Raw genomic sequence first — 18,832 nt, forward strand, 5'->3', positions numbered from 1 at the left:
TAGCAAGACTAAAACTCAAGGGTATTTGATACTGGAATGACTGGCTTTTTACTTAAGGATGATAGCTGCTCTGAGTAGTCATGTAGTCAAATTAGGAAACTTTGGCATGATAAATGATGGCTGCTCTGAGTAGCCATGTAGTCAAATTAGGAAAGTTTGCCATGATAAAAGCAGCAAAGATTAGTATTCTGGAATCATAACAGAGTGGATTACCTGCACTACAGTGGAAGTCTTTCAGATCTCAAGATGAACAGAGAAAGAAGGAAGGCAAAAAAGGAGAGAAGGATTGAAGACAGAGGACAGTGGGCTAGTAAAACAGAGTATATTCTGGTTGTTGCAGGAAATGTGGTTGGTCTGGGCAATGTGTGGAGATTCCCATACCTCTGCTACAAGAATGGTGGAGGTGAATAATACAAATTCAGAATTTGGAAATAGAGAGGTGTATTCTTGTTTTGGGTGTACTGCAATTGGGAAATGAGAGATAAGTGAATAGTTAGCACACATTTTCATTATCATGGTCATATATGTCTGTTTGTTTTTTATACCTAGGGGCCTTTCTGGTGCCATATTGTCTGTTAATTGTGGTTTTGGGGATACCTCTGTTCCTACTGGAGAGTGTGATTGGTCAGTGCACCCAAGAGGGAATGGTCACCTGTTGGAGGAAAATTTGTCCACTGGCACAAGGTGAGTGTGTGAATGTCTGCAGTCAACAGGAGAAAAAGAAAAGACAAGAAATTGTGTTTTCTTTCTGAATATAACTCAAGCTGTTCTGACTGTGTGGCTCAAAGCAAAATTTGAATTACCTCCACAGGTTTGAACGTTTTATACCCATACTGTTTTATAAACTATGTTTTTTATCTGTATTTTAGGAATTGGATATGGACATGTGATAATTAAACTCTATGAGTTAAGCTATATTGTTATCCAAGCCTGGGCTCTCCTCTACCTGGTGTTCTCCTTCAGATCCCAGCTCCCCTGGGCCAGCTGTGGAAACACCTGGAATACAGGTAAGGCTGAGACTGTGGAGTTTACTATTAATTTGTGACGCTTAAAAAATGTGAGTGAGTGAATGAGTGTGTGAGCGTATAGCAGGTGTTGCTGTGTGAACTTTTTTTTTGCCTTCTTCCCTATTTTGTCACAATTTTGTTGTTTGCCAATTCCCAATGTGCTCCACGGTCCCCATCATTACACAACCCCCCTGTCAGCTGGGGAGGGTGTAGACTACCTGCTGGTCGCTTCTTTTCACCTGACAGCCAGGAGTTTTTCCGGGAGAGTGTAATGCATGCGGAGGTTCACCTTATCTCCCCCAGATCCCCAAAATTATTTCTATTGCTATCTAACTGCACAACAGTTTATATGGCTCCTGAATTTGGTAACTGGAAGATGAACTTAATTTATGAGGTTAATTTTGTTTGGCATCGTGATACTACAGTTATACTACAATATTTACTTGCTTTAGGTTGCTTTATCAAAATTAGTTGCCTCAAATTATAGTTAGAAACTCTATAATATGCTATAGCCAGAAAAAAATGTATGGGAGCTATAAAGGATTATTAAATTTAGCAAGCTACATAATGTCTTCTCTCAAATAATTTTAATTAATGGAATGATAGGCTATGGGCAAAACTATTCTCTTCTAATAAAAGTTTTATTTGAGTTTATGAACACAACGAAACAAGAAAATAAATTTACAAAAAGGTAATTATATGAGACTTGTAAATGTCGCAAAATTGAGAGATCCCATGGCCTATGTAAAAAAAAATAACAAACACAGGTAATGTGGCATGGGGTGGGGGGGTTGATGGGTGTATTTAATGTCTTGAGATGATCTGTTTGTTCTTATATCTGACAAGAAAAAATCAAGAACAGGAAATTGGTTAATACATCAATAATGACTCCCGCCACCATTGAATTCAATGCTATATGGCCAAAAAATGTCATACTATGGATTAAACACACTTACATATGGAAGCCCATTCCCGCCACTCAATAAAATAAAAAAGTTTTTTTCTCAGAATTCTGACTTTTTTTCTCAGAATTCTGACTTTATTTCTTCCATTTCTGACTTTATTTCTCAGAATTCTGACTTTATTTCTTGCATTTCTGATTTTATTTCTCAGAATTCTGACTTTTTAATCTCACAATTATGATTTTTTTTTTCACAATTCTGAGTTTATATCTTGGAATTCTGAATTCCGAGATATAAACTCAGAATTGTGAATTGTGAATTGTGAATTCGGAATTCGGAATTCCGAGATATAAACTCAGAATTGTGAAAAAAAAAAATCATAATTGTGAGATTAAAAAGTCTGAATTCTGAGAAATAAAGTCAGAATTCTGAGATAAAAATTCAGAATTGTGAGAAAAAAATGTACTCGTTTTTTATTTTATTGAGTGGCGGGAATGGGCTTCCATACTTACAACAGAGAAGTCTAACAAAAAAAATACAAAACCTACATAAAAATGTAGGCTAACATTATAAAAGTAAAGAACTTACCTTATTAATAAACTTAAAATTAATCTTCTACTCGCTGTCAAAAAGCTTCCACCTGCAATTGAAAATATAGAGAAATGTGAATAGAAAAAACCTGCACTGAAAAAAAGAATAATTAACAGGAACAGCGGCATGAAAACAGCCAGAGAAAAACAGCAATGATATTGCAAAAAACAGAAACTTATAAACCAACTGGTTTTTGTTCAGGTTAACTGAGCTGACTGTCACAAAAACCATGATTTGGAAACAAATCTACCTCATCAGACTTTTCACTTTTACTAATAACATTACTGAAGTGACAGTATGTATTTAGCCATTATTTGCGCACAGGCAATTGTCCTATGGACCTCCATGGTGGCACCAGCTTGTTGGGAGATTTGTGGTACAACTGCAAAGCCTCTATTATATTGTATTATACATGTTATTTCTTGTGATATATTTGTCAATTTGTTCCCAAAACCAGCTAACTGTGTGGGTCTCCAGACTTCTCATTCATCAAATCTCACTGCAAATCGGACCATGCTGACCAACACCACCTCTGCTGCAACTGAGTTCTGGGAGTGAGTCTAAATTTCTGTTCTCATAATAAGCCATAATGAACTCTAATTTACTATAACGCTACATCACTTTTTCCTATGGTGCAGCTGGGGGGATCAAGAGGCATATTCACATTAGGCAGGGAGGCAGTCAGTCAGTGAGTCAGTCAGAGGACATCTTGAATTGAACATAACACCTGTACAGGATCTGTGCTTGTTCGTGCATTAAAGATTATTGTTCTGTGTCGCCCCAGTAAAAATGTTTGAAAATGTTTAATAGTAGAAGAGTTTACATAGAGTATCATAAGAACATCCTTCAATCTCCTTAACATTTGCCCAATTGCCACCAACTAGTGCAGTTCAATGTCATCTCAAATTGTCAATCATAAACTGAGTGATATGACTTGACATCACTTTAGGACACCATTCAGGAGTTTGTGTCACATTATGTGTACCTTATGAATTTCCTCTTACCTCAGACGGCGGGTGCTGGCCATCTCTGGAGGCATTGAGGAGCTGGGCAGTATCAGATGGGAGCTGGCCTTGTGTCTTCTGGCCTGCTGGGTGCTCTGCTACTTCAGTATCTGGAAAGGTGTCAGATCCTCAGGAAAGGTCCTGTGGTAACATTTTATCTAGGATAGACTAGTGGTGAATAGCAGCCTACACATTTTCATCAATTTCCCTCTCACCATTAAGCATTAACAATTTTATAGAACTTGTTATTAATTATCTCCATTAATTTAAGCGTCACTGCAAACATTTCCATGTCTTGTTAGGTAGTGTACTTCACAGCCACTTTCCCCTATGTGATGCTCCTGATACTACTAGTCAGGGGGTTGACTCTACCTGGAGCTTGGGAAGGGATTCAGTTCTATCTGTATCCAGACTTGAACCGCCTGGCTGATTATGAGGTAGCCTGTTTATGTTACCTCTATTGCAGAATAAGCATGGAACCAATATCAACATATGACTTATATTTCTGTTTTGTTTTTTTTGTTTTCTGAATCATAAAGTTAACTATTGCCAGTGGTGTGACAGTGACATTTTAGCCATTTCGCATTTCTCCAATCGTCTCTACCGTAGCAACAGATAGCAGATAATCGCTGATTTTGGGGTTATATCATGGCCAAGCATAGACTGTAAAAAAAGATGGACATAGTGAGTGTGACGTCACCCATAGGTTTCTGAAGGGCCGTTTCGAAGCCAAAAGATTTGGTTTACGATCGCCGCCATGTTGACATTTTTTTAAGCCAGCGCAGCCAAAGCGAAGCCAAGGGTTGTCCGCAGTGCCACAGCTCCACCTAATATTGGTTCATAATCGGCGACCTGTCTATCACTGGACAGGCGACCTGTCAATCACTAGGTAAACCCTGTTAGGCCCAAGGGCGGATATTTCATTTCACTGTTGGGGGGGACAATAAACAGAAAAATTTCTCAAGAGCAATTCCTGAAGGGGACATCAAAGGTGCCGCCAAAAGTACTGTTGTATTAAATGTATATAGAGGTCCATTATGAAACATTTCCATAAGCACTTCATTCCTTTCTTATGAAGATTTTATCAAATTGCCTTTGATATTACTGGGGTCTTTCTACTTGGCGTTTCGGTGCACTGAAAAATGATCGGATGTCTGTTTTTCTTTTCTCTGCCATTTTAACTGACCTGGCTGACAAATAGACACACACACACACACACACACACACACACACACATACACACACACACACAGCATGCAGGTTATTTACAGTAGTAGGTGAGATGCAACACCCATTAACTGAACTAAAGCTAATATATGCCTAATTAGATTTAGTTTTCCCGAAAAAGCAGATCTCTAATGTTTTGCTGTCAATGTGTAAAAGTCCAGAACGCTATGAAGCCTGCCAGAAACGTACTTATATTTTAACATGTTTGTTGTAATTATGTCTTTTTTATTAATTAAGTCTCACAAATGAACAAAATTATGAACAAAATAACATAGTGGCAGCCATTTTACATGCAGTAAGAAAAAAATAATATACTTAGAACCTAATTACATAGGGTAAGTTAATCTTAAATATTATATTATAGAAATATTACTGTTACCATCTACAAAAGATAAAGTATTTTGGTATGAAATCCCGCATTTTAATTTAACCAAGTATCCTGTATCATAAATACATGTCTGGCATTTGTAACAAACCAAACCGCTTGAAAATCGGTCGAAAATTCAGCGAGTTATGATGATTTTAATAGTGGACAGACCTCCTGCCTCCATACACACACATGCATTAGGAGACGCGGCTCCGTACCAACACGCTGATGCACGAGATTCAACCGCGAGGTAACGGAACAAAATGTAGTCTGATTACAATTGTGAATGTGTTTTATTCTATTGAGTGGTAGAAGTAAAGAAAAATGTCTGACACATCCTTTGTTTTAAGTTAACCTTTGCAAAGTAGCTACTTACTGGAGGTCTGCCACCACTGACACACTTCCAGAGATCCTCCACACACACTCGTACCGAGGGCTAATGTGTGTGTGTGGGGGGGTTCGGGGAGGCAGGTAGGCAGTGGACCAAACCACTGTGAGGCATATGAGGGGGGGACTCAATCTTTCGAAACTTAAAAACGCATTGTTTTGCGTCTATAATTAGCACAAGTGCTTTCAATGCATATTATTATATTATTTAAAATTATATAGTTATGTTTACAATGATATATTGAGGGGGACAACTCTCTGTTAGTCCCAGGAAGGGGGGGTCCGGACCCCCATGTCCCCCCCGTGATTTCCGCCCCTGGTTAGGCCTATATCCTATTAATGACACAATTATTTAGAAATTCGCCATAGGGACACACATTAGAAGAAGTGAAATTAGCTACTGAGACCATAACCTTCTCACATATAGCTTAGTCTCAGTTAAGTACACAGTACTAGGAAGTTAGGTACAAAGTACTAGGATGGGGTTTGGTGGCAAGAAATTAATAACTAATTCATGACCAGGCTTTCCATAATCCTGATGGAAGAGAAAAAAGTCAAGGTGTTGATTAAATCCTCCTGTATGTGAAGACTGGCCCAGTTATTTCACTTTTGTAAGCGATACTAACAACTCAGTATTTATGATGCCTTTTGTGACATTGCAGGTCTGGATAGAGGCCGGATCTCAAATATTCTTCTCCTATAGCTTGACTACAGGATCTCTGATTGTTCTGGGCAGCTATAATGAGCGCAAAAACAACTGTTACAAGTAAGCGTAAATCAGGTATCACAGTTATTTTTAGCCCTGCAACAGTGAATGGATCGCATTGTCGTCGGTCACTCTGTTCACCACTTTTGGTCACATGGGTGACAAGGAGTTAGACTGCAGACTCTCAATCGGGAAACCTGTGTCTGATGCCTGCAGGTACGCTTCCACATAATTCAATGTCACGGGGCTGTTAGAGTCTTGGGCCCGGATCTACTAACATGTTGCAATTCCAGGTGCAGCGCAAAAGCAATTGCGGGTGAAATTGGCACCGCCAGCGCAAGGTATTTACTAAAATAGAGCACGCAAATGAGCACAGATAATTAATTAGAATTGCGACTGCGCTAATGTAAGGGACACCTAATGCGCACAATAGCCCATTAGCGGCAACATAATGTTGAGCAAAAGAAGCGCAAATGTCTCTCCAGTGGAGCTGGAAGTATTGGTGGCAGAGAAGACCCCAAAGAGCTGCAAAGAAGAGATGTTTTACCCGTCTGTAAAAAGTCACTCTGGAACGACATAACAAAGTGAATGCAGTTGGGCACCACAAGCACGATTTAGCGGAGGTAAAAAGCGCTGGTATGATATGAGGTGAGCCAAAATGCTTACCACAAATAAAGCTAAAGAGGAGCCTTAACTCCCTTGGAGGAGCAAGTGCAGGACAGCCTGACTGAGACACAGGTGACAGGTGTGGGAGGGATGGAGACCTGGTGAAGGTATGGTTACATGTATCTGGAGACGCCGTGCACACACCTCTCCACAAAGTGTCAGCTAATCCAGAGAAGAGCCTGCAACTTTTCCTTTTTGTATATTTAGGTAGGCCTAATAGTCTGAATATTGAGTGTGCATTCTGCTACTCCAACCTTTAGTAGATACAGGCCTTAGTCTTGTTATGAAAAGATTTTGCTCCTAGAAGTTGGTCTGGTTACTATAGACCCGGTTTGTATAAACAGTTAAAATGTCAAAACCAAAACAAAATATGTATCTAAAACAAGGGGCTGTTAAGACTAAGTCTAACAGCCCCGGGACATTGAATTTTGTGGAAGCGTACCTGCTGGGAATCGAACTTGGGTCTCCCGCTTCAGAGTCTTCAGTTAACTCTCTGTGGGCCACGTTCACCCATAAAGTGGTGAACAGAGCGACCAACAATGCCATCCAGAGAGCCCCATGGGCCTAAAAATACTGTATACCATTCACTAAACAACAAGACTAAGAGTATAACAGCCCCACAACATTTAATTTTGTGGAAGCGTCCCTGCCGGGCATTGAACACAGGTCTCCGTCTCTTGAGAGTCTGCAATCTAACTCCCTGCGGCACACTTTCACCCATGTGACCAAAAGTGCCGAACAGAGCGACCAACCAAACAACCGACACTGCGATCCGTAGAGCCTCTGCTGTCGCAAGGCTAAAAATACAATAAAATGAATAACCACTTCCTTTACCACTGAGATTTTCCTTTTTTGACAAGAGCTGTTCACTCTTACCTTGACCTCTAGGGATTGCTTTTGGCTCTGTCTGCTGAACGGTGCGACCAGTTTTGTTGCTGGATTTGTAGTCTTCTCTGTACTTGGATTCATGGCTCACAAACAGGGTGTTCCCATTGACATGGTGGCAGAGTCAGGTATATTCTAAGGTTTTAAAATGATCCACAAATAAATGTAATCTTTGTAAATCCATATACAGTTAATTACATGGCTGAACTCTTTCCCCTGTCTTCTTGTGTATCTTGTGTATACTTCACAGGTCCAGGTTTGGCCTTCATCGCATACCCTCAGGCAACAGCCATGATGCCATTGCCTCAATTGTGGACTGTCTGTTTTTTCCTCATGCTTCTTCTACTGAGTGTTGACACACATGTAAGGTTGTTTGTTATATTAGCCATTGGTTATTAGTCAGTGCATTGCAGGTACATAAAAATACAATTTTAACTTTGCCTCCAGTTTGTGGCAGTGGAGTGTTTCATCACCACAGTGAGCGACTTGTTTCCTAAGCTGTTTCGCACACCAGGAAGGCATGAGATCTTTGTCCTCCTCATCTGTTTATCCACCTTCCTCCTACAACTGACCTTGGTCTCTGAGGTGAACAATATATTGTACTGAAAACACATTGGAAAAAAAAATTCTCACAAAATGTTAAACGATTTCCCTAATTTAAACATTTAAATATTTCCTGTATTCTCCAGGGAGGAATCTACATTTTCCAGCTTATCGATTATTATGGCTGTACCAGAGTTTGCCAGAATTTCATGGCTATGTTTGAATGTCTGACTGTGGGCTGGATAGTTGGTAAGTAAAATAAAAAATAAAAATAAATAAAGTCATTTTACATTATGCACCATTTTCTGATCTGACAATTTGTATATAACTGTGCTTCAGGTGTTTTTTCAGTCATTAGTTATGAGGTTATGAGGTTATTCCTTTACTTCAATATTGCCCCAATTCAAATGTTGGGCTGAAGAGAAACGCTCCTAATTTGAGAGGGTTTACTATACCAAAACAAATTTTGAATCGCCTTTGTCACACTGGTTGCATCAACTGAATCTGACCAAATGTTTTAATCAGATTGCCTGCCCTACTGTCTTGATCACAATTGGGGTCGAAATATTTAAAGGTATGAATCAAAGAACTTTATATCATGTGAAATTTGACTAATGGACAATCTGAATTATCATCAGGGGTTGACCGTTTTTCCAACATTATTGAGGACATGATGGGACAGCGACCATCTGTTTTCTTCAGACTGTGCTGGAGATACTTCGTTCCACTGTTGTCACTGGTGAGTCAGCCAAGTTTCTAGAGACTTAACTGCGTCATACCAGAGTTGTTTATTTTCTTGCCCCTCGCCAATGGCTACCAATGACTTTACATACCCGTTAACTTCAGCTGTCTCATCAGTAATTTTGAACTGACACAAACTTGCCTTGTAGCTCCCACTGTCTGCACTGTGCAGCTGAAACACCTTCTATTTATTTGTTTTTCGAATTTGCTTATTATTGTGTCAAATATATGTTTGGAAATTGTGTCTGGATTTAACAAGACTAAGGGTCTAACAGCCCTGCGACATAAAATTTTGTGGAAGCACCTCTGCCGGGAATCGAACTCTGGTCTCCCACTTGAGAGTCTGCAGTCTGGGCCACGTGACCATCACTCTGCACATACACACACACTATATAATTTGTTAAACTTAATTCTCCACACCTTCACAGATTTCTTTTATTCTGTACCTGGTGGATTACAAACAACTCAGGATTAACAACTGGTACGTTTACCCTGACTGGGCATATGCACTGGGCTGGATCATGGCAGTCTCTTCTGTTATCATGGTGCCTCTGTGGGGGATCGGACAGTTGTGTTTGAGCACAGGCACCTTCAGACAGGTCAGTGTTCAAAGAAGCCCCCATCTGTATACCTCAGCTTTTTCTTTTTCAAAGAGCTTTTTATAGGTTTTCAGTTTATTAATATTCTACTCTTATAATCTATGGCCACTAGTGGGTGCCTTGCAAGGTGTTTAGTCAGCATTTCATCTTAAAGGAATACACCAAGGTTTGGGGGATTGGCCTGTTGATGAACTTACACAGTAAAGGATAAGTTGGTAACACTTTACAATAAGGGTACATTAATTAAGGGTTAGTTAATGCTTAATAAGCATTAACTAACCCTTAATTAACAGTTAACTAATGTGTCTGGTAATCATTTACTAATGGTGTTCATGTTAACTAAGGTATTAATTTATACATTATTTAATAGTCATCTTTATAAACTATTAAATAATGTATAAATACCTTAGTTAACATGAACACCATTAGTAAATTACACATTAGTTAACTGTTAATTAAGGGTTAGTTAATGCTTATTAAGCATTAACTAACCCTTATTAAGCATTAACTAACCCTTAACTTAGTGTACCCTTATTGTAAAGTGTTACCAATAAGTTCATTGATTTTGCACCTATATAAAATTTGTCTCTTACATACCTGTAGTACTTAGACCCACAGAAAATACTGGCTCCCGAGTCAGCTGCCGGTTGAAATGCCGAGCTTCCATTGCTAGCCTCTTACTGCTAACAATAAGTCCAAATGGGGTTTGTCAAAATATCTCGAAAAAAACGATATGGCAATCAACCAATGTATTTATATCCACAGCCTGGAAAGCAGCAGCAGCACCATTTCCACTCAGTGGATGGTCTTCTACCAAACTCTATCCATCTCTATCTGCAACTGTTTACAATCGGACCTAACGGTCCACAAACTAGATCACGACAGCAGTAACGCACTTTCACCCAACTGCAGTCTGTGCTGCGGCAGAGAAAAATAGTTCTGTGATTTCCTGATTAGTGAAAGTGTGCGTAATGGCGGAACTGTGTCATGAAATCAGAGCTAATTTTAATTTATGTACTTTGCAACCTTTCCGTTTAATCTCAACTCTTCTGTGGAGCCTACAAATGGCTTTTTTGGAGATACTTTAACTTACCCCATTTAGACTGTTTGTTAGCAGCAAGACGCCTAGCAACAGGAGCTCGACCTTTCAACCGACAGCTGACTCGGAAGTCAATATTCTCTGTGGGTCCAAGTATTGCAGGTATGTACGAGACAAATTATATATAGGCCTAGGTCCAAAATTGCTGAAATTATCCTTTAAGTGATGAGAACATAAATAGCAATATCATTATTGTAACCCCGGTATCATTCACTCTGGTGCTCCATGGCATGCTAACACTTTAGCATGTTGAGTGGTGGTAGGCAACTAGCATTATCCAAAGTAGGAAAACTGACCTTTAAGTAAGAAAAAATCTTAGTGGTTTTTATTATATGACCTTATTTATATAGCTAGGTTTATCTTTGTAACTATCTACATTGAGCAACCATGTATTCATCCGCTGCGCAGTGATTTTTAGCTGTACACAGTCTCCCATCGCCCACTTGTTGTATTGGTGTAGTATAGAGGATTATTCCAGCACTCTGTCAGCAGGGATTTTAACCCATGCAGTCATATTTAGTGGTATGGGAAGTCAGACATGCTGGACCATTCAACCAGGTCTCCTGCCTTTTTAGGTTTTTAGGTGCCCAAAGTGTCCCTTTCAGATTTAGCAAACACCTGAAATGAAATCCATCATAGATAGATAGATAGATAGATAGATAGATAGATAGATAGATAGATAGATTAGGACCTTGTAATTACTATGGTATTGTGGAATCATACTCACTCAACATACTCTTTCCTGGATCAGCGTTTGTCGATCCTTTGTCAACCTGTTGAAGATCCAGCCTGGCAGAGGAGACAAACGGAAGAAGCTGAGACAAGTTTGGAATTGAGGACGTCTCTATCATAGTTATGCAGCTTGACGTGACCTGCAGGATGAAATTAGCTACATACTTAAACTGTCACTGCATATGCTACTACTACTAATAATAATAATAATAATAATAACTTAATTTGTATAGCACTTTCCTAAAAACTGTTACAAAGTACTTATGTACGTATGTAAGTACTTATGTACAATAAAACACAAAGAGACAGTGATGTAGAAGTACCACAATTTAAAAAGCATAAAAAGTATGGAAAATAAAACAAGAACAAAAAAGCATGTATCCATGTATCGAGATCTGAATAAAAAACAAATCCTGCAATTCCATGTTTTGACTCTCTGTGGTGGGGATATCCTTTTGTTTAGATTTGGACTAAGGATTGGGCCTATCACTTTACTTTTTAAAGATTATTTTTTTATGATTTTCGCCTTTTAATGGAGAGGCAAGCAAGGAGCAAGGAGACAGCAAGGAGACGTATCAGGTAAGTTTAAATACCATCTGACGAGCAAGATCATTGGCTGACAGAGAGCCCGACTAGATAACCAAACGTGTTCATTAGATGACAATAATTGTGAGCAAGAGACCTGGTGTGGTAACATGTTGGGCTAATACGAGGTTTGAATGATTTACATTGGCCTACCCTGGTGAATGTTTATTTGAAATTTGATTTAATAATTTTAATTTTTAATTTAAACATGGAATTTTGGAATTTAAAGTACTCTGTACTACTGTAATTACATTTTGCATATTTTAGATTTTAGACACTTTTATCCACAGCAAGTTACAAAACCTCGCCATTGTGCACCCAATCCTAAAACACTGGCTGTACGATGCAACATTTCCCTTCAGCGTTTTCATTTAAATTTGTGCAATTTGACTGTCAAAAGCAAGAATTCCGATTAACTGCACAAACAGGTGCACAAACATGTTGTTCGTGAACAAACTCAGGTACAGACTGTTTGCACCTTTGACATAAATGATATTGTAATTGGCTGAGAGATATAGTGGTGAAGGGCTGTTGTGAACCTGACCCTCAGCTCATCCTGGTGTTTACTGGGAGAAATGTGTAGCTTTAAACTGCAGCTAAACACACCTGGAGCTAGCTGAGATCTTCAGCTGCAGCCCACGAGAGACAGAGTGTTCTTTCTATTCTTTTCCAGGGGGTCCCCCAGCAAGTTGATGAATTGTTAAACTTCAGCAGTATTTCATTTATAAGAGGTTAACGCAGTTAGAGAATGCAGAAGAATGACTATTTTCTTCATAGTTTCACTGTTATCTCTCTACCTACAATACAGACAGTCTTGGAATTCTGGACAATCTAGCAATACAAATATTCTTAGATTTGGGTCCGAGAGACAAAATCTCATCAAAGTGGGTCCGTGGCTCTAATGTGTACTAAATTAAGGGTCCTTGATATGAAAAAGGTTGAGAATCACTGTACTACTGCACACTGTTCTATTGTACATCGTTAACAGTTAGCTAAACTGCCCATATGGACAGGGGCGGAAATCACGGGGGGGACAGGGGGGTCCGGACCCCCCCTTCCTGGGACTAACAGAGAGTTGTCCCCCTCAATATATCATTGTAAACATAACTATATAATTTTAAATAATATAATAATATGCATTGAAAGCACTTGTGCTAATTATAGACGCAAAACAATGCGTTTTTAAGTTTCGAAAGATTGAGTCCCTCTCTCATATGCCTCACAGTGGTTTGGTCCACTGCCTACCTGCCTCCCCGAACCCCCACACACACACATTAGCCCTCGGTACGAGTGTGTGTGGAGGATCTCTGGAAGTGTGTCAGTGGTGACAGACCTCCAGTAAGTAGCTGAGGTTAACTTAAAACAAAGGATGTGTCAGACATTTTTCTTTACTTCTATCACTCAATAGAATAAAACACATTCACAATTGTAATCAGACTACATTTTGTTCCGTTACCTCGCGGTTGAATCTCGTGCGTCAGCGTGTTGGTACGGAGCAGCCGCGTCTCCTAATGCATGTGTGTGTATGGAGGCAGGAGGTCTGTCCACAATTAAAATCCTCATAACTCGCTGAATTTTCGACCGATTTTCAAGCGGTTTGGTTTGTTACAAATGCCAGACATGTATTTATGATACATGATAGTTGGTTAAATTAAAATGCGGGATTTCATACCAAAATACTTTATCTTTTGTAGATGGTAACAGTAATATTTCTATAATATAATATTTAAGATTAACTTACCCTATGTAATTAGGTTCTAAGTATATTATTTTTTTCTTACTGCATGTAAAATGGCTGCCACTATGTAATTTTGTTCATAATTTTGGAAATAAATGAAGACTTAATTAATAAAAAATACATAATTACAACAAACATTATGTTAAAATATAAGTAAGTTTCTGGCAGGCTTCATAGCGTTCTGGACTTTTACACATTGACAGCAAAACATTAGAGATCTGCTTTTTCGGGAAAACAAAATCTAATTAGGCATATATTAGCTTTAGTTCAGTTAATGGGTGTTGCATCTCACCTACTACTGTAAATAACCTGCATGCTGTGTGTGTGTGTGTGTGTGTGTGTGTGTGTGTGTGTGTGTGTGTGTCTATTTGTCAGCCAGCCAGGTCAGTTAAAATGGCAGAGAAAAGAAAAACAGACATCCGATCATTTTTCAGTGCACCGAAACGCCAAGTAGAAAGACCCCAGTAATATCAAAGGCAATTTGATAAAATCTTCATAAGAAAGGAATGAAGTGCTTATGGAAATGTTTCATAATGGACCTCTATATACATTTAATACAACAGTACTTTTGGCGGCACCTTTGGTGTCCCCTTCAGGAATTGCTCTTGAGAAATTTTTCTGTTTATTGTCCCCCCCAACAGTGAAATGAAATATCCGCCCTTGGTTGTCCCCCTCAATATATCATTGTAAACATAACTATATAATTTTAAATAATATAATAATATGCATTGAAAGCACTTGTGCTAATTATAGACACAAAACAATGTGTTTTTAAGTTTCGAAAGATTGAGTCCCTCTCTCATATGCCTCACAGTGGTTTGGTCCACTGCCTACCTGCCTCCCCGAACCCCCACACACACACATTAGCCCTCGGTACGAGTGTGTGTGGAGGATCTCTGGAAGTGTGTCAGTGGTGGCAGACCTCCAGTAAGTAGCTGAGGTTAACTTAAAACAAAGGATGTGTCAGACATTTTTCTTTACTTCTACCACTCAATAGAATAAAACACATTCACAATTGTAATCAGACTACATTTTGTTCCGTTACCTCGCGGTTGAATCTTGTGCGTCAGCGTGTTGGTACGGAGCCGCGTCTCCTAATGCATGTGTGTGTATGGAGGCAGGAGGTCCGTCCACAATTAAAATCCTCATAACTCACTGAATTTTCGACCGATTTTCAAGCGGTTTGGTTTGTTACAAATGCCAGACATGTATTTATGATACAGGATACTTGGTTAAATTAAAATGCGGGTTTTCATATCAAAATTATCTTTTGTAGATGGTAACAGTAATATTTCTATAATATAATATTTAAGATTAACTTACCCTACGTAATTAGGTTCTAAGTATATTCTTTTTTTCTTACTGCATGTAAAATGGCTGCCACTATGTAATTTTGTTTATAATTTTGGAAATAAATAAAGACTTCATAAAAAAGACATAATTACAACAAACACTATGTTAAAATATTAAGTAAGTTTCTGGCAGGCTTCATAGCGTTCTGGACTTTTACACATTGACAGCAAAACATTAGAGATCTGCTTTTTCGGGAAAACTAAATCTAATTAGGCATATATTAGCTTTAGTTCAGTTAATGGGTGTTGCATCTCACCTACTACTGTAAATAACCTGCATGCTGTGTGTGTGTGTGTGTGTGTGTGTGTGTGTGTGTGTGTGTGTGTGTGTGTGTGTGTGTGTGTCAGCCAGCTAGGTCAGTTAAAATGGCAGAGAAAAGAAAAACAGACATCCGATCATTTTTCAGTGCACCGAAACGCCAAGTAGAAAGACCCCAGTAATATCAAAGGCAATTTGATAAAATCTTCATAAGAAAGGAATGAAGTGCTTATGGAAATGTTTCATAATGGACCTCTATATACATTTAATACAACAGTACTTTTGGCGGCACCTTTGATGTCCCCTTCAGGAATTGCTCTTGAGAATTTTTTCTGTTTATTGTCCCCCCCAACAGTGAAATGAAATATCCGCCCTTGAGTGCAGGTAATCCACAAATTTTTGTCAACATTTCATAATTTGACTAAATTGACTACTCAGCCCAACCAACATCCTGGTATCAACATGGACATACCGGAGGAACCAGATCTGGATCCGGCCTATCAAAAGAGGAGGAGAACGCTCAACAGTGAAATGATGAATGAAGTGAATCTTTCTATTTTTTTTTTTTTACTGGAATCTTTGGACCATTACAAAGAAATGAAGGAATATTAAGGTACTGTCTCTAAGCCCAAGCTAAAATGCTTGAATAAAATAGCAGGCAAATGTACCGCCAAGGCATCTTTCCCTTTAATATTATTATATAAGATGAAGAATTTCTGTACTTTTTGTAGGCTGTAAATCACATGACAGAAGAACATAGACTGGAGTTTCAACTATACAGAGCATAATATGTATCAATTTGAACATGATGTCCTGATGATCCTGAAAATCACATATTCAACAGTATCAAAAACAACTGTAAATATTACACAGAAGAACATTTTAATACGAAGGTCAAGTTGGAAGGTAACATAACACTTATACAGTAGACACCTCTATTCAAATTTTCATAAAATCAGAGAATATCTGAATCAATTCAAGAAACAATTCAATGTAATAGCAATATCAGAGACTTGGTATAGCCTAAATTCAGAGAAGGGTGTGGATTTTGAAATTAATAGTATTAGTAAAAAAAGAGGGGGTGTGGCCCTTTATGTGGATAGAGCCTTTAACTACAAACTAGTGGACTGCATGACAACAGTCATTGATGAGGTGATGGAATGTATTGCCATGGAAATTGCCATGGTGAAAACCCAAAATATAATAATAGAACTATGAAAGAAATCACAAAAGCTATAGATAATAGGAAATGCATGCGAGGGATGTTTATAGAAACTTAAAAATGCTTTTGACACTATTGATCATGGAATAATACTTAAGAAGCTAGAAGGTTAGAGGGATAGTCCATAACTGGTAGAGAAGTTATTTAGAAAATGTACAACAATACGTATAAATTGCTGATTGTGAATCTGAGTATAAGAATGTTATTGTGGAGTCCCATCAGCATTGGGTCCAAAATTGTTTATCTTGTACATCAATGATATTTGTAGAGTATCGAAGATTTAACATTTCGTTTTATTTGCAGATTATACAAACTTATTTTGCTCTGGGGAGAAGCAGCTCTTGAATATGTTATGGATGAAATGATTCAATTTAAGAGGTGATTTGATATAAATAAGTTATCACTGAATTTGAACAAAAATAAATGACAATGACACATTGAATCTCTTTACAAGCCTCACAAATTAATAGTAAACTCCACAGTCTCAGCCTTACCTGTATTCCAGGTGTTCCCACAGCTGGCCCAGGGGAGCTGGGATCTGAAGGAGAACACCAGGTAGAGGAGAGCCCAGGCTTGGATAACAATAAAGCTGAAGTCATAGAGTTTAATTATCACATGTCCATATCCAATTCCTAAAATACAGAAAAAACATAGTTTTTAAAACAGTACGTATTTGGGTATATAACGTTCAAACCTGTGGAGGTAATTCAAATTTTGCTTTGAGCCACACAGAACAGCTTGAGTTATATTCAGAAAGAAAACACAATTTCTTGTCTTAATAATAATGTCTTAATTATGTACATAGTGTGATTTGGGCATTTTTTTCTCCTGTTAGCAGGAGCACCTCTCTACCTCCAAATTCTGAATTTGTATTATTCACCTCCACCATTCTTGTAGCAGAGGTATGGGAATCTCCACACATTGCCCAGACCAACCACATTTCCTGCAACAACCAGAATATACTCTGTTTTACTAGCCCACTGTCCTCTGTCTTCAATCCTTCTCTCTTTTTTTGCCTTCCTTCTTTCTCTGTTCATCTTCAAGGGCGGATATTTCATTTCACTGTTGGGGGGGACAATAAACAGAAAAATTTCTCAAGAGCAATTCCTGAAGGGGACACCAAAGGTGCCGCCAAAAGTACTGTTGTATTAAATGTATATAGAGGTCCATTATGAAACATTTCCATAAGCACTTCATTCCTTTCTTATGAAGATTTTATCAAATTGCCTTTGATATTACTGGGGTCTTTCTACTTGGCGTTTCGGTGCACTGAAAAATGATCGGATGTCTGTTTTTCTTTTCTCTGCCATTTTAACTGACCTGGCTGGCTGACAAATAGACACACACACACACACACACACACACACACACACACACAGCATGCAGGTTATTTACAGTAGTAGGTGAGATGCAACACCCATTAACTGAACTAAAGCTAATATATGCCTAATTAGATTTTGTTTTCCCGAAAAAGCAGATCTCTAATGTTTTGCTGTCAATGTGTAAAAGTCCAGAACGCTATGAAGCCTGCCAGAAACTTACTTATATTTTAACATAATGTTTGTTGTAATTATGTCTTTTTTATTAATTAAGTCTTCATTTATTTCCAAAATTATGAACAAAATAACATAGTGGCAGCCATTTTACATGCAGTAAGAAAAAAATAATATACTTAGAACCTAATTACGTAGGGTAAGTTAATCTTAAATATTATATTATAGAAATATTACTGTTACCATCTACAAAAGATAAAGTATTTTGGTATGAAATCCCGCATTTTAATTTAACCAACTATCCTGTATCATAAATACATGTCTGGCATTTGTAACAAACCAAACCGCTTGAAAATCGGTCGAAAATTCAGCGAGTTATGAGGATTTTAATTGTGGATAGACCTCCTGCCTCCATACACACACATGCATTAGGAGACGCGGCTCCGTACCAACACGCTGACGCACAAGATTCAACCGCGAGGTAACGGAACAAAATGTAGTCTGATTACAATTGTGAATGTGTTTTATTCTATTGAGTGATAGAAGTAAAGAAAAATGTCTGACACATCCTTTGTTTTAAGTTAACCTCAGCTACTTACTGGAGGTCTGCCACCACTGACACACTTCCAGAGATCCTCCACACACACTCGTACCGAGGGCTAATGTGTGTGTGTGGGGGTTCGGGGAGGCAGGTAGGCAGTGGACCAAACCACTGTGAGGCATATGA

General features: G+C 38.4%; 1 protein-coding gene across 1 annotated transcript; it reads left to right on the forward strand.

Annotated features, from left to right (window-relative positions):
• The first annotated feature begins 246 nt into the window (after positions 1–246).
• On the forward strand, positions 247–11,577 carry LOC139928580 (sodium- and chloride-dependent GABA transporter 3-like). The gene is made up of 14 exons (XM_078287886.1): positions 247–403; positions 550–684; positions 870–1,007; positions 2,958–3,054; positions 3,510–3,642; positions 3,807–3,941; positions 6,148–6,251; positions 7,746–7,870; positions 7,993–8,105; positions 8,190–8,327; positions 8,432–8,534; positions 8,924–9,024; positions 9,455–9,625; positions 11,476–11,577. Exons 1-14 carry the CDS (start codon positions 247–249, stop codon positions 11,575–11,577), a joined length of 1,752 nt encoding a protein of 583 aa, XP_078144012.1.
• Positions 11,578–18,832: the final 7,255 nt, after the last annotated feature.

This window comes from Centroberyx gerrardi, chromosome 13, assembly GCF_048128805.1.
Source record: "Centroberyx gerrardi isolate f3 chromosome 13, fCenGer3.hap1.cur.20231027, whole genome shotgun sequence".
Lineage (NCBI taxonomy): Eukaryota > Metazoa > Chordata > Actinopteri > Beryciformes > Berycidae > Centroberyx > Centroberyx gerrardi.

Coding starts and splice junctions, on each gene's coding strand:
- LOC139928580 (XM_078287886.1), top strand. CDS start 247: ATGAACAGAGAAAGAAGGAAGGCAAAAAAGGAGAGAAGGATTGAAGAC. Junction 404..549: donor CTGCTACAAGAATGGTGGAG/GTGAATAATACA, acceptor TTTTATACCTAG/GGGCCTTTCTGGTGCCATAT. Junction 3,942..6,147: donor ACCGCCTGGCTGATTATGAG/GTAGCCTGTTTA, acceptor GTGACATTGCAG/GTCTGGATAGAGGCCGGATC.